Below are 15125 nucleotides of genomic sequence, written 5' to 3'. Positions count from 1 at the left end.
GTGATGCTCATGTTTTGGTCACTTAAGCATTTCATTAAACACTTGGTAAAAATAAAGCTTCATAGTCCTTATTAATGGTGTCTCTACACCCAGAAACCCATTCTCTTGTTCCTAGATAAATTCTAAAGTCTCAAATGATTATAATCACTATTATTCTTCATCACCCATAAGGTAAACAACGCCCTTAACCAATAATCAACACTCAACACCCCAACCCTATAATCGTTCATGCTTTTCTATCAAACCCATCAACTCATATCTCATGAACTAGGGTTTATAATCATTAAACCAATGCTAGAATCAATTAGAGCATGAAGATATTACCTTTTTGATGTTCAAACCCTTTGAATTCGAGTTCTAGGCTTCCTTCTCTCAACAATGATATCTCAATCGAATATCTAATGATATGGAGGGTTTAAGCATGTTAATAAGATGTTGGGAAATTGAAATTAACTTAGAATCACCATTAGAACTTACCTTGGGTGGTGGAGGGACCCTTAAGGAGTTAGGTTTTTGAGAGCTTTCCTTTCTAGAGCAAGTTTTTATATTTTGGGGTTGTGGAGGACGAACTAGGGCTAAACAATGACTTCCCAAGTGGGCCACCACGTCCCAGTAGGTGTGACTATGGTCCCGACCGCGGTAAATAGCTGGAGCACTGCCTCACGACCGCAGTCGCGGTAAAACGCGGTTGAACGTGGTGGTTACACACCATTCTGTAAAGCGGGCATAACCTTTTGCACAAAGCTCCGTTTGGGCTCCACAATATATCGTTGGAAAGATAGTTCAAAGGCCTACAACATTCATAATTTGAATTTTCATAAATTCCTTACACAGTTTCATTAAACACTGATAGAAGACAGACCTTCTGCAAACTTAGTCGATTTTGTCAAATCTTATGCACCTCACTTTCCATCTTGATTTTGTAACAACTATTTTCACCCATAATCATCCCAATGGTACTTCACATGTTCAAAATATATCCTTGTGACTCCTTTAACTCATTCATACCTAAGCCGAATTTATGGGGTATTACATTATCTCCCCCTTGGAATCATTCGTCCTCGAATGATGGTCCTGGCTGCAACTACGGCTATCTATGGACATTAAACGGGTGTGATGGAGATATGAGAATACTGAAATATCATGAATACGTGTATATCAAACTGAACGAGCACATGATCACTAAATACTAAGTTGAGTAAATACTGAAGGACATGGAGATTATAATATAAGACCTGAATGGAAAGGTTAACTACCTTCCAAATTTTCCTTTTGCTCTTCAAAGAGATAGGGATATCTGGACTTCATGTCCTCCTCGGCTTCCCATGTAGCCTCTTCAACCTTTTGATTCCTCCAAAGAACTTTTACTGAAGCAATTTCCTTAGTTCTGAGCTTGCGGATTTGGCGATCAAGAATAGCCACTGGAATTTCTTCGTAAGACCGGCTGTCTTTAACCCCTATAATCTCTGTAGGAACCACACGTGACGGGTCTCCCATGAATTTCTTCAACATGGACACATGAAACAATGGGTGTACAACAACTAGTTCTTGTGGCAATTCTAACTCATAAGCCACCTGTTTGATCGTTCGTAGGATTCTATATGGACCAATATAGCGGGGAATAAGCTTCCCCTTCTTCCAAAATCTCATAACGCCTTTCATGGGCGATACCGTCAGAAACACCCAATCATCAACTTGGAACTCTAAGTCTCTACGCCGCACGTCCGAATAGGACTTTTGGTGACTTTGAGCCGTCTTCAAATGCCTTTGTATAAAGTTGACTTTCTCCATAGCCTAATAGACCAAATCAGGTCCTAACAACTCCACTTCCTCGACTTCGAACCAACCAATTGGTGATCTACACCTTCGCCCATACAGAGCTTCGTACGGTGCCATCTTGATACTAGAGTGATAACTGTTATTATAAGCAAACTCAATGAGAGGTAGATGATCGTCCCAATTACCTTTAAAATCAATAACACACGCCCTCAACATATCCTCAAGAGTTTGAATGGTGTGTTCCGCCTGGTCATCTATCTGAGGATGAAAAGCGGTGCCGAGGTTCACCCTTGTTCCCAATCCCTTCTGAAAGGATTTCCAAAAGTTTGTTGTGAACTGAGCACCACGATCTGAGATAATGGACAAAGGAGTCCCATGCATTCGGACAATTTCTTTGATATAAGACATGATAATCTACTAAAAAGTCTGACTGAAATATCATAGATGCGGAAAATACTGAAAGGTCTGTAAGTATAAATAAGTAGCCGACAAGGCTAACACATGAAAGCCTTCTAATATCTGACTGACTGGGCTATAGTCTATGAAGCCTCTAAAGAATACTGAAAATGCTAACTGTTTACCGGGACAAGGTCCCCGGTATACCTTATTAACTGAAATACTATAATGACTAAAACAAAAGAGAGATAAGGCCCCAAAAGACTAGGGCTCACCAATAGCTGATACGAGATGTACTAGCAAGTAGAATCGTCAACCTGAAAATCATTACCTATAATGCGAGATGCAGTCCCCGGGAAAAAAGGGACGTCAGTACATTTGAAGTGAACTGGTATGTGAAACAACTAAAGAAAAGAACTATAAATACTGAATCTGAAACTAAACTGCTAGCTGATAAACTGATAACTGAACAAGGAAGTAAGGATATGAATACTCCCTCTTCTGAATAATGAACAACCTGTTTATCTGATAAACTATGGCCTCGGGCCCAATATATATATATATGTGCACAAGCTACAACCTCAGGCCCAAGTATACGCATACATACCTACGGCCTCAGGCCCAAAAATGCATAAAGCATAAACTACGGCCTCAGGCCCAAACATGAATAAAGCATAAACTACGGCCTCAGGCACAAATACAGGTGTTCAACATTCAGGAATTTAGAATCACGAACTGAGAATCATACTGTAATACATGATACTGAAATAATGAGCCATACCGAGTTATATGATACTGGAATAGTGAATAGGATTAAACTGAGATGAGTATTCATAATAAGTTGATTTGTCATAACTGAAATTCATAGAATATCGAATGATTATGAAACTATGCCATCTAGAGAATAGAAGTTCTACTACTATTCAGGGAACTAAGGAATAGTTACTTTCTGAGGAAACTAGTAATGTTCATAATGAATAGGACGTAGGTGTCGCGCCCCCTTTTTCTCGCAAAATCGAGTTTATGACATTTGGAAGGACAACTTGTTCCTTTTTGGAACTGGGTTTTTGCATTTGAAGAGTTGCCACCTAATGATTAAGGTGCATTAGGACACTAATAGAGATTCAATTCTAACCAGAGATTGGGTAAAGGCTTGAAATTATCCCAAAGGGAAGGTGTTAGGCACCCCTCAGGATCCACTAGTGTGGTTCCCGACCAGACAGTTATTGTAAATTTGGGGTGAAATTAACATATAAGCAGATAAGGCTCAAATAAGAGGGAATTTAAATGCACAATAGTTTGAAAGAAAACAAAGTTTGAAAGAGCAATTAAAAGAGCTGATTTTAAATAAGGAGTTACAATGCTTAAAAAAAGAAGGGGGAAATAAAGAAAGGGGGTCCTAGGTTTACAAAAAATATGGATCACATCAATGCAATACCCGGTAATCACTCCTCAAAAGAGGGGATACACATGGAATTAGCACACCGGTCATCATATCCATATCTACCCTTCCCACCCTGTTAAGGTATTACAACGCGGATTGGTCTCGATTACTATTTCATGCTATTACCCGTCCCATTCCTATTAGTTCTGGAGGCACTTAGGACTACTATTCCTAAAGGGAGGGGATATTAGGCTGATTGGTTTCATAGGATAAAAATCTAAGGCGACATACAAAAACAGATAATATGGCATATAAAGGGGAAGCATGTAAACAGACAAAAAGCTCATGTATACCTCCTTAAAACAAAAGCACATAACAAGCATGACTTGCACATACTTTTTAGGACTGATTTAAAGCACATAAAGACGAGGGAAGTTAATTGTTGCGGCAGATTAGTTTATTACATAACTCAGATAAGAAGTACGACTCAGGCCTGCCTGCTGGTTGTAACAATTAACAAAGGCGGATTCAATTTTACAGTTATTACTCTAAATCTTGCCTAAATGTTTAGACGGGGTCCTATAGGCATGATATCTACTTAATTCAGAAGGTGGTGAAATAGTGATAACTCAAAACGTTCTACTTGCAATCCTATAGGCATGCTTGCTAAACCTTATTTAAAATAAGGGAATTATTAAATAGAGGTTCAGAATAGACGAATTTAAATTAGACTAGTTCCAAATTCCATAGATGATGGTATCTACAATTACCGACTCTAATCCACATAGGGCATGATATCTAACATTGAATGTGAATGGAACAACTCAAATTTATTTAAGAACCCCTATAGGAATGATTTCTATGCGTTACTGATTTCAGCATGCTACTGGGTTATAACCAATTGGGCCCTAAAAACATGATATCTAAACGGTGACAAATGTGCAGAATTTTAGATAATCCCTATAAGCAGGTTATCTAGATGTGATGTAGAACAAGTAAGTCCTATAGACATTGTTTCTAAATGTAATGTGAATATGCAGCATTGGAGCAGTCCTATAGGCATTTTTTTTTATCATTGAGCATGCATAATTTCCCAACCCTTTTTTTTCACTAGCCAGCCCCAAATGTTCATTACAAATTATTACAAACCAGGAATAATAAATTACATCAGAAAAAGTACAAAGAAAAGTTACAACCAGAGGAAGCCTGATTCTTGACTTCCTCTTTGAGTTATGAGATAAACTAACTCAAAATACCATTGTCCAAAGCCTTTCTCAGCCTTGAGTGTGTCAGAGTTCCCTAAGGGCCTCAATAAGACCTCGGGCAGGTCTCACACCCATGTTTCATAACCAGAATAGAGATAAGTGCAGTGTAGAAATACCAGCCCTCATGTGTCCAAGTTTAGAGGGAGCTCATGGGTCCCAAGGCAAGGCTCACATGAGGGGGCAGAACTTAAGTCTAAGAAAAGAGTATAAGGTGTAGAAACTGAGTTCTAAGAACTGAGGGAATAAAGGAGAGGGAAAGGGTGAGGGGAGTCAGTCATTAACACTTCAAAGAATTGATAACTTCACACAAAGGGGCAGGGGATTGGGAATCCATTGCAAGGGGGGTTATATACTTAGGAATAGGTTAATTTTGGGCATGCACATCAATAGGGAGTGTTGTCATGCTTGTAAATCAACCAGAACACACAACATATAAGGGAGGGGATATTAGGATGATTGGTTTCAAAGGATAAAAATCTAAGGCGACATACAAAAACAGATAATATGGCATATAAAAGGGAAGCATGTAAACAGACAAAAAGCTCATGTATTCCTCCTCAAAACAAAAGCACATAACTAGCATGACTTGCACATACCTTTTAGGTCTGATTTAAAGCACATAAAGATGAGGGAAGTAAATTGTTGAGGCAGATTAGTTTATTACATAACTCAGATAAGAAGTCTGACTCAGGCCTGCCTACTGGTTGTAACAATTAACAAAGGCGGATTCAATTTTACAGTTATTACACTAAATCTTGCCTAAGTGTTTAGACGGTGTCCTACATGCATGATATCTACTTAATTTAGAAGGTGGTAAAACAGTGATAACTCAAAACTTACTGCTTGCAATCCTATAGGCATGCTTGCTAAACCTTGTTGAAAATAAGGGAATTATTAAACAGAGGTTCAGAATAGACGAATTTAAATTAGACTAGTTCCAAATTCTGCAGATGATGGTATCTACTATTACTGACTCTAATCCACATGGGCATGATATCTAACATTGAATGTGAATGGAACGACTCAAATTTATTTAAAAACCCCTATAGGCATGATTTCTATGTGTTACTGATTTCAGCATGCTACTGGGTTATAACCAATTGGGCCCTAAAAACATGATATCTAAACGGTGACAAATTTGCAGAATTTTAGATAATCCCTATAGGCAGGTTATCTAGATGTGATGTAGAACAAGTAAGTCCTATAGACATGGTTTCTAAATGTAATGTGAATATGCAGAATTGGAGCAGTCCTATAGGCATGTTTTTTACCATTGAGCATGCATAATTTCCCAACCCTTTTTTTCACTAGCCAACCCCAAATGTTCATTACAAATTATTACAAACCAGGAATAATAAATTACATCAGAAAAAGTACAAAGAAAAGTTACAATCAGAGAAAGCCTGATTCTTGACTTCCTCTCTGAGTTATGAGATAAACTAACTCAAAATACCATTGATCCAAAGCCTTTCTCAACCTTGAGTGTGTCAGAGTTCCCTAAGGGCCTCAATAAGACCTCGGGCAGGTCTCACACCCATGTTTCAGAACCAAAATAGAGAGAAGTGCAGTGTAGAAATACCAGCCCTCATGTGTCCAAGTTCAGAGGGAGCTCATGAGTCCCAAGGCAAGGCTCACATGAAGGGGCAGAACTTAAGTCTAAGAAGAGAGTATAAGGTGCAGAAACTGAGTTCTAAGAACTGAGGGAATAAAGGAGAGGGAAAGGGTGAGGGGAGTCAGTCATTAACACTTCAAAGAATTGATAACTTCACACAAAGGGGCAGGGGATTGAGAATCCATTGCAAGGGGGGCTATATACTTAGGCATAGGTTAATTTTGGGCATGCACAGCAATAGAGAGTGTTGTCATGCTTGTAAATCAACCAGAACACACAACATATAAGGGAGGGGATATTAGGATGATTGGTTTCAAAGGATAAAAATCTAAGGCGACATACAAAAATAGATAATATGGCATATAAAAGGGAAGCATGTAATCAGACAAAAAGCTCATGTATACCTCCTCAAAACAAAAGCACATAACTAGCATGACTTGCACATACCTTTTAGGTCTGATTTAAAGCACATAAAGATGAGGGAAGTAAATTGTTGAGGCAGATTAATTTATTACATAACTCAGATAAGAAGTCTGAATCAGGCCTGCCTACTGGTTGTAACAATTAATAAAGGTGGATTCAATTTTACAGTTATTACACTAAATCTTGACTAAGTGTTTAGACGGGGACCTATAGGCATGATATCTACTTAATTCAGAAGGTGGTAAAACAGTGATAACTCAAAACTTACTGCTTGCAATCCTATAGGTATGCTTGCTAAACCTTGTTGAAAATAAGGGAATTATTAAACAGAGGTTCAAAATAGACGAATTTAAATTAGACTAGTTCCAAATTCTGCAGATGATGGTATCTACTATTACTGACTCTAATCCACAGGGGCATGATATCTAACATTGAATGTGAATGGACGACTCAAATTTATTTAAGAACCTCTATAGGCATGATTTCTATGCGTTACTGATTTCAGCATGCTATTGGGTTATAACCAATTGGGCCCTAAAATACATGATATCTAAACGGTGACAAATGTGCAGAATTTTAGATAATCCCTATAGGCAGGTTATCTAGATGTGATGTTAAACAAGTTAGTCCTATAGACATGGTTTCTAAATGTAATGTGAATATGCAGAATTGGAGCAGTCATATAGGCATGTTTTCTACTCTTGAGCATGCATAATTTCTCGATCCTTTTTTTTCACTAGCTAACCCCAAATGTTTAGTACAAATTATTACAAACTAGGAATAATAAATTACATCAGAAAAAGTACAAAGAAAAGTTACAACCAGAGGAAGCCTGATTCTTGACATCCTCTTTGAGTTATGAGATAAACCAACTCAAAATACCTTGATCCAAAGTCTTTCTCAGCCTTGAGTGTGTCAAAGTTCCCTAAGGGCCTCAATAGGACCCCATGCAATGCTCACACCCAAGTTTCATAACCAGAATAGGGACAAATGCAGTGTGGAAATACCAGCCCTCATGTGTCTAAGTTAGAGGGAGCTCATGGGTCCCAAGGCAAGGCTCACATGAGGGGGGTAGAACTTAAGTCTAAGAAGAGAGTAAAAGGTGCAGAAACTGAGTTCTAAGAACTGAGGGAATAAAGGAGAGGGAAAGGGTGAGGGGATTTAGCCATTAACACTTCAAAGAATTGATAACTTCACACATAGGGGCAAGGGATTGGGAATCCATTGCAAGGGGGCCTATATACTTTGGCATAGGTTAATTTTGGGCATGCACAACAATAGGGAGTGCTTTTATGCTTGTAAATCAACCAGAACACACAACATATAAGGGTAACATGGAGGTTATGATCCTAGGAGGATCTAGTTTGGGTCATGCTTAGCAATATTCAATGTTGTCATGCCCCAAACTAACCACAAGTATTAATCACATTGGGGTAGGGGTTAGGGATTCATAATGCATTGATTCAGAATAGGAGAAAGGAAATTACAGTAGGCTAAATAATGGTACTGAATTAAATACAAGCAGTAGGCAGATAAGAATGCAAAATCAGTAAGTAAGCATGTTGTTATTGGTGCTAAAAAACTTAATTAGAACATACCAGTCAAAGAAGCAAAGTGTAGTAAAGAAAAGTAGCAGGACTTCAAAATATAGCCTTGGCTTTCAGCCGGCTAAACAGGCAATAGCACAAGTAATAGTAAAGCAAGAGAGAGTGTTTGAGTGTAAGTGTGAGTTTAGAACTAAAAGTGTTCGTCTTTGAAAAAGAAGAAGTAACGGGTATTTATAGTTTTTGAAAATAAGTAAGAAAGAGGTAATAAGCTACAAACATGGAAACAATCATGATTCAGAATCAATTATGCAAGTGATTGCCCTTAACTAAGGGGTCACTTGCTTAACAAGCAGTGACAACTTCGAAATAAGGAAAGCAATCAATTAAAAAGTAGGTTGAAAGTTGCCATAAAAGAATTAGTAAAATAACAAGTAAGCAATTCGAGTCTAGGTACATAGATACTCTAATGTTGGAAAGGATTCAGTAAGGCAAAGTAGGAAAGAAATCAATTAACCTTAATAGGCAAGTGAAATCAGAATCTCACAAAGGAAAAGTTTAAACTTAGTTACGAGTTTGAAAATTAGTCAGAGAAGGAGACTCAGCATATAAATAGGGTGCATAACATTGTAAATGCGAGGCTAGGACTGTTGGCAAGAAGAAATAGCACACAACAGTAGCACAAAGATTCATTAGATAGCAACGTTCGAAGCATCACAGTCCAGTAGGTCAAGTAGTGAAGAAAACATAGAATATCAAAAGCATGTGAAGGTCTCACAGTAGCAGGTGAGGAAAACCCCTTTAAAAACTTAGGGTTTCGAGCATATTTGAGTTTTAGAGAAGATAGAAACCCAGCAATCAGAAGAATCACACAAAGGGAGCAAAAGATTTCGAAATAAAGAACTTCAAATCGAGTCATATACTTAAAGAATAGTCTCAGACCCAAAACCCTGGGATTTTCAACAATAAGAGAGTTTTAAAAGAGAATTAGCAAACAAATCAGACAAAACTCAGGCAAACAAACATTCGTTTAGTAAACAGTTAAAAGAAATTAGGGGTTTTAACATACAAACTCAGGTAGAAAAATGACATAAGCAAACATAGCCAAACATGTCAAAGAATCAAAGAAACATTTTCAAATAACTTAACAGAAACCCTGATCGAAAAGATAAGGGGTTTTGAAACCAGAGTTTTAAAAGAAAATTTGAGAAAAACACTTAGAAGTTCAGAGCAAACATAGATCTGAAACAGATCTAAAAAGAAATCGAAGGAGTCTTAAAGGCTAAGGTTTCAAAAGAACCCCAAGTCGTGAGAAAGGCTTTGAAAACCAACGATCTAAGTAGGAGAGTCAAGAGTCTGACTCGAATAGCCGTGGTTGTCCGAAGAAAAAGTCGGAGACGACCGGAGAACAGTCATGAACTGTAATCAAACAAGCCTGGACCAAGCTCTTTTGAGATCTAGCCTCGAGACCATAATAATCGAGCACGTAGAAGCCATAGGAGATGGATATAGATCTCTGATGACTTTGGGAACCATAGATTTGGGGAGGTATTAGGGTTGTAGTTGATGACGGAGGCTAGGGCTTGAGAGGATTTGAGAGAGAGTTGAGAGAGAAGGGGATTCATAGGCGGCGGGATTTGGAAATGAGGCTAGGGTTAGGGGTCATTTGAATAAAAAAGGCAAGGATGTTTGTTGGCCGTTGATTTGAATGATCAACGACCTGGATTAAACGTGCGAGTGGGTGGGTTATGAAGATGGGTTTGGATCGGATTAAATCGGAATTTGGTCGGGGGTTCAAATTGAGTTCAATTGGGTCAGAATTGGGCTATAATCGAAATAAAATTAGGCTAACATTTAAATAGCGAATTTCCTTATTTAATTTATAAAAACAATAAGTTAATTTATGGTAATAAATTAAAGGTACCAAAATGATTTATAGTACATAATTAACTATTTTAAAATACCATAATTAATTTTTATGAATATAAACGTAATTAATTTTAAAAGAGGCTAATGTTGTAATTATATACAATTTAAGTTTAAAAATACTAAATGACTTTGTAAAAACATGAAAATATTATATTACCTATATTTTAGCATAAATATGAGAATCCAATAAATGAATCACCAAAATGATAATTTTGGAAATAATTATTGGGGTTTTATTGATAAAATAGGACAATAAATCGATTTAAAAATTAAGGAAAAATAATAAATATTTGGACATACTTATATATGCATACATATTCTATTTTGAAAGTATTTTGCATATTAAAATATACAGTAAAAAATTGGGTTTCAACAGCTGTCCCTCTTTACCTGGGAAGGATGAAACAGTTATCGGGTAAAGATATGATGGCCAATATTGACCGAATGAAACGCTTCGAGGAGGTTTAGGCCGTGCCCTGGGTTTTAGCTGCCTACATATCCCTGGTCTTAGAGGAATCAGGCCATATGTAGTTCCGCATCCGTCGGCGGAGTATGCCGATGGAAACTTTTCAAGAACGGACGCAATATCTTGGGTCACGTGTATTGTAGGTTTGTGGAAATGTTTAGGTTTGATATGACTGCAGGAACTGGAGTGGAACCGCTCCTGCCGAGATGGTTGTTGCTTTTCGGTTTACCTGCGAATAAGCAATACAAGCATATATTGTGCATAAATTTAAACATGATGTAATTTCTCGTCGGGGCGTGAGGATTGTCTTCGAACGGTTAGAATGATATCCTTAGACCATAATGTTCTGGGCCATGAAGCATGTAATAAAGGATTCGCGGGCCATGATATTATGCTCTCGGTCTTTGAGGATGATGCCTCCGAAACATGATGCCTTTGAATAATGATATGCAAAAGATTAAAAGGGGTCCTTAGGCCATGACATGGCGTCCTTGGGCTATGAAAATGGTGCCTCCGAATAATGACGCCTTTGGGTAATTTGGCAATCTTTTAGCCCATGAGATGTAGTAGGTGACGATCTTTCAGCCATGCAAATGTAGAGGTGGCGATCTTTCAGCCATGCAAATGTAGAGGTGGCGATATTTCATCCATACGAATATAGAGGTGGTGATCTTTCAACCATGCAAATGTAGAGGTGGTGATCTTTCAGCCATGCAAATGTAGAGGTGGTAATCCTTTAGTCATGCAAATGTAGAGGTAGAGATCTTTCAGCCATGCAAATGTAGAGGCGACAATCTTTCAGCCATGCAGAATGAAGAGGTGGCGATCTTTTAGCCATGCAAAATGAAGATAAGGAGGCGATCTTTTAGCCATGCAAATGTAGAGGTGGCAATCTTTCAGGCATGCAAATGTAGAGGTGGCGATCTTTCAGCCATACAAATGTAGAGGTGGGGATCTTTTAGCCATGCAAATGTAGAGGTGGCGATCTTTCAGCCATGCAAAATGAAGATAAGGAGGCGATCTTTCAGCCATGCAAATATAGATGGAGACACTGTTTAGTCTCGGAAGGTAGAATGGTAACCTTATGTAATGCAGAAAACACAGATGGAGACGGCGTTTAGTCTCGAAAGGCAGAATGGTAGCCTTATGCAAGAAATAAGGTAGAAAACGGTAACAGAGCTTTCTTAGCTGATAGTAGGTTGCGATATTGTGACTGTTGGGGACATTGTGCCACACGGAATATCACTAGCGTGCGTGGATAGCAAATGTTGGTAAGTGCAATAATTCTGTGAATTGTATTCCTGAACAATGTTTTTCTCATGAGTGTATAGCATGTCTGATGCTTTCGAAATCTAAGTGCCTGCATCCAAAACAAATCATGAGTTTTGTAAAGAGGGAAGGTTAGTGTTAGTTCGTAACTTTGCTTGCTCTGCTTGATCTGCTCATCTTTGATCTGGTGATACTGTATGTATCATTGGGGTAGCGTTGCTAAACAAGGCAATTTCAGTAATAAACATGCATGATTTTGTAAAACATGACATAAGTATATAAGTAAGAAACAACTTTTAGATGAATCGACGACTGTGACGTGGTTCATGACATTGCAACCTCTCTTGCTACGAAATTTTGAGGGTCCTCCTCAAAATTTTGTCCTAGTTTAATGGGTTGATGTTTCAGACTGTTGCTTGCGATGATTGGTTGAAATCACTTCAGAATTTTGAGGGTCCTCCTCAAAATTCTGCCCCACTTTCCAGTTACGGGGGGTAATGAAAATTTTATTGAATTGTGACCGAACCTATAGGGCTGCCTACGTATCCCCTCTTAAACGGGAATCGGGTCAAGCGTAGTTCAATTTAGATCATATAGGAAAGCATAAAGATTACACATAGTAACGCTTGACTGCATCTGAGTTGATAGGCTTTGGCCAGACTTCTCCATCCATTTCTGTGAGTATGAGGGCTCCTCCTGTCAGAACCTGGTGAACCATGTATGGACCCTGCCAGTTGGGAGAGAAATTCCTTTGGCTTCATCTTGATAAGGAAAAATTTTCTTTAACACCAGCTGCCTTGGTGTGAACTGCCTCAGCTTGACTCTTTTGTTGAAGGCTCTGGACATTCTGTTCTGATAGAGTTGACCACGGCAAACTGCGTTCATTCACTTTCCATCTATAAGGGCTAGGTGCTCATAACGACTTTCTACCTATTCTGCGTCGTCGAGCTCAACTTCTTGTATGATCCTTAGGGAAGGAATTTCCTCTTCAGTGGGAATGACTGCCTCTATACCATAAACCAGCATATAGGGAGTTGCCACAGTCGATGTGCGGACCGTGGTGCAATATCCCAATACAGTGAATGACAACTTCTCTGTAGGCTGTAGAATTCTTGTGTCGGATCTTGAAGGTTTCACACATAGCTTTCATCAAGTCACTGTTGAGATTGGAGCCATTATCAGTAATGATTGACTCTGGAATCCCGAATCGGCAAATGATGCAGTCGCGGACAAAGTCTTCTACGACTTTCATGGTTACTGCTCTGAAAGATGCTGCTTCGACCCATTTGGGGAAATAGTCGATTGCTACCAAGATAAATTTGTGTCCATTGGAAGCGACGAGCTCGATTGGTCCAATAACATCCATCCTCCAAGCGGCGAACGACCATGGTGAGCTTGTTGCATTAAGCTCATTTGGAGGTACCTTTATCATGTATGCATGTATCTGGCAGCGATGGCATTTCCGGACATACTGGATGCAGTCTGTCTCCATAGTTATCCAAAAGTAACCAGCTCGGAGTATCTTCTTTGCTAAGACAAAACTGTTCATATGCAGACCACAGGTCCTAGCGTGAATTTCTTCTAGTAGCCTGGATGCTTCCTTTGCGTCGACACACATTAATAGTCCCAAATCAGGAGTCCTCCTATACAGGATTCCTCCGTTGTGAAAGAAATTATTGGACAACCTCCGAAGTGTGCATTTCTGCGTAGGATTTGCAAGTTTTTGGTATTCGCCTTTTGCCAAATATTCTTTGATATCATGAAACTAAGGTTTTCCATCTGCTTATTCTTTAACATGGGCGCAATAAGTTGGCTGATCATAGATCTTTAATGGAATGGGATCAATGAAGTTTTTGTCTGGATGTTGTATCATGGATGATAGGGTAGCCAATGCATCGGCGAACTCATTCTGGACTCTAGGAACATTTTGGAACTCCGTCTTTGCATACCTCTTTCTCAATCCCTATACATGATGCAGATACGGGAGTATCTTGGAGTTCTTGGTTTCCCATTCTTCTCATACCTGGTGTATAAGCAAGTCTGAATCTCCAATCTCTAGAATAGGATGCAGGCTTCATGCTCGGCCATGTTGTTGGTGCACGAGAATTTGAGTTTGGCGGACACCGGATAATGCTGACCGATTTCCGATACGAGGACTGCTCCTATGCCAACTCCCTTGAATTTTGCTGCTCCGTCGAAAAATATTCTCCAACTGTCATATGATTCTACAATATCTTCTCCTATGAATGATACCTCTTCGTCAGGAAAATACATTTTCAGGGGTTCGTATTCTCCATCCACAAGGTTCTTAGCAAGATGATCTGCTAGTTCCTGTCCCTTGATTGCCTTCTGAGTTACGTAGACAATGTCAAATTCACTCAACAAGATTTTCGACTTGGCTAGCTTTCTAGTGGGCATGGGCTTCTGAAAGATGTACTTCAGAGGATCCATCCTTGATATGAGATATGTAGTATAGGCACAGAAGTAGTGCCTCAGCTTCTGAGCTACCCAAGTCAAAGCACAACAGGTGCGTTCTAATAGAGAATACCGGGCCTCGTACAGGGTGAACTTCTTGCTGAGATAATAGATGGCCTGCTTCTTCCTCCCCGTTTCATCATGCTGCCCCAAAACGCAACCGAAAGCTCCATCCAATACTGCAAGGTTGAGTAATAAGGGTCTACCTGGCTCATGAGGGACTAAGACTGGTGGTGTTGACAGGTATTCCTTGATTCTGTCGAAGGCTTTTTGGAAGTCATCAGTCCATTTGGTAGTGGCATCCTTCTTTAACATCTTAAAGATTGGCTCACAGATAGCTGTAGACTATGCTATGAACCAGCTGATATAGTTAAGTCTCCCCAAGAAACGCATTATGTCCTTCTTGTTCTTTGGAGGTGGCAACTCTTGAATAGCTTTGACCTTTGATGGATCTAGTTCTACTCCCCGGCGACTCACAATAAACCCAATTAGTTTTCTAGCAGGAACCCCAAATGCACATTTTGCGGGATTCAGTTTCAGGTTGTACCTTCGCAATCTATTGAAAAACTTCCTCAAATCTTCC

The 15125-nt window shown here is 39.1% G+C and overlaps 1 protein-coding gene across 1 annotated transcript; it reads right to left on the bottom strand.

Moving 5' to 3' along the window:
* Nucleotides 1-1248: 1248 nt before the first annotated feature.
* On the bottom strand, nucleotides 1249-1662 carry LOC138868451 (uncharacterized). Its single transcript, XM_070146005.1, has one exon. It carries the CDS (start codon nucleotides 1660-1662, stop codon nucleotides 1249-1251), a length of 414 nt encoding a protein of 137 aa, XP_070002106.1.
* Nucleotides 1663-15125: the final 13463 nt, after the last annotated feature.

This window comes from Nicotiana sylvestris, chromosome 5 (genome assembly GCF_000393655.2).
Source record: "Nicotiana sylvestris chromosome 5, ASM39365v2, whole genome shotgun sequence".
Taxonomy (NCBI): domain Eukaryota; kingdom Viridiplantae; phylum Streptophyta; class Magnoliopsida; order Solanales; family Solanaceae; genus Nicotiana; species Nicotiana sylvestris.
This window is presented reverse-complemented; position numbering and strand designations above follow the sequence as displayed.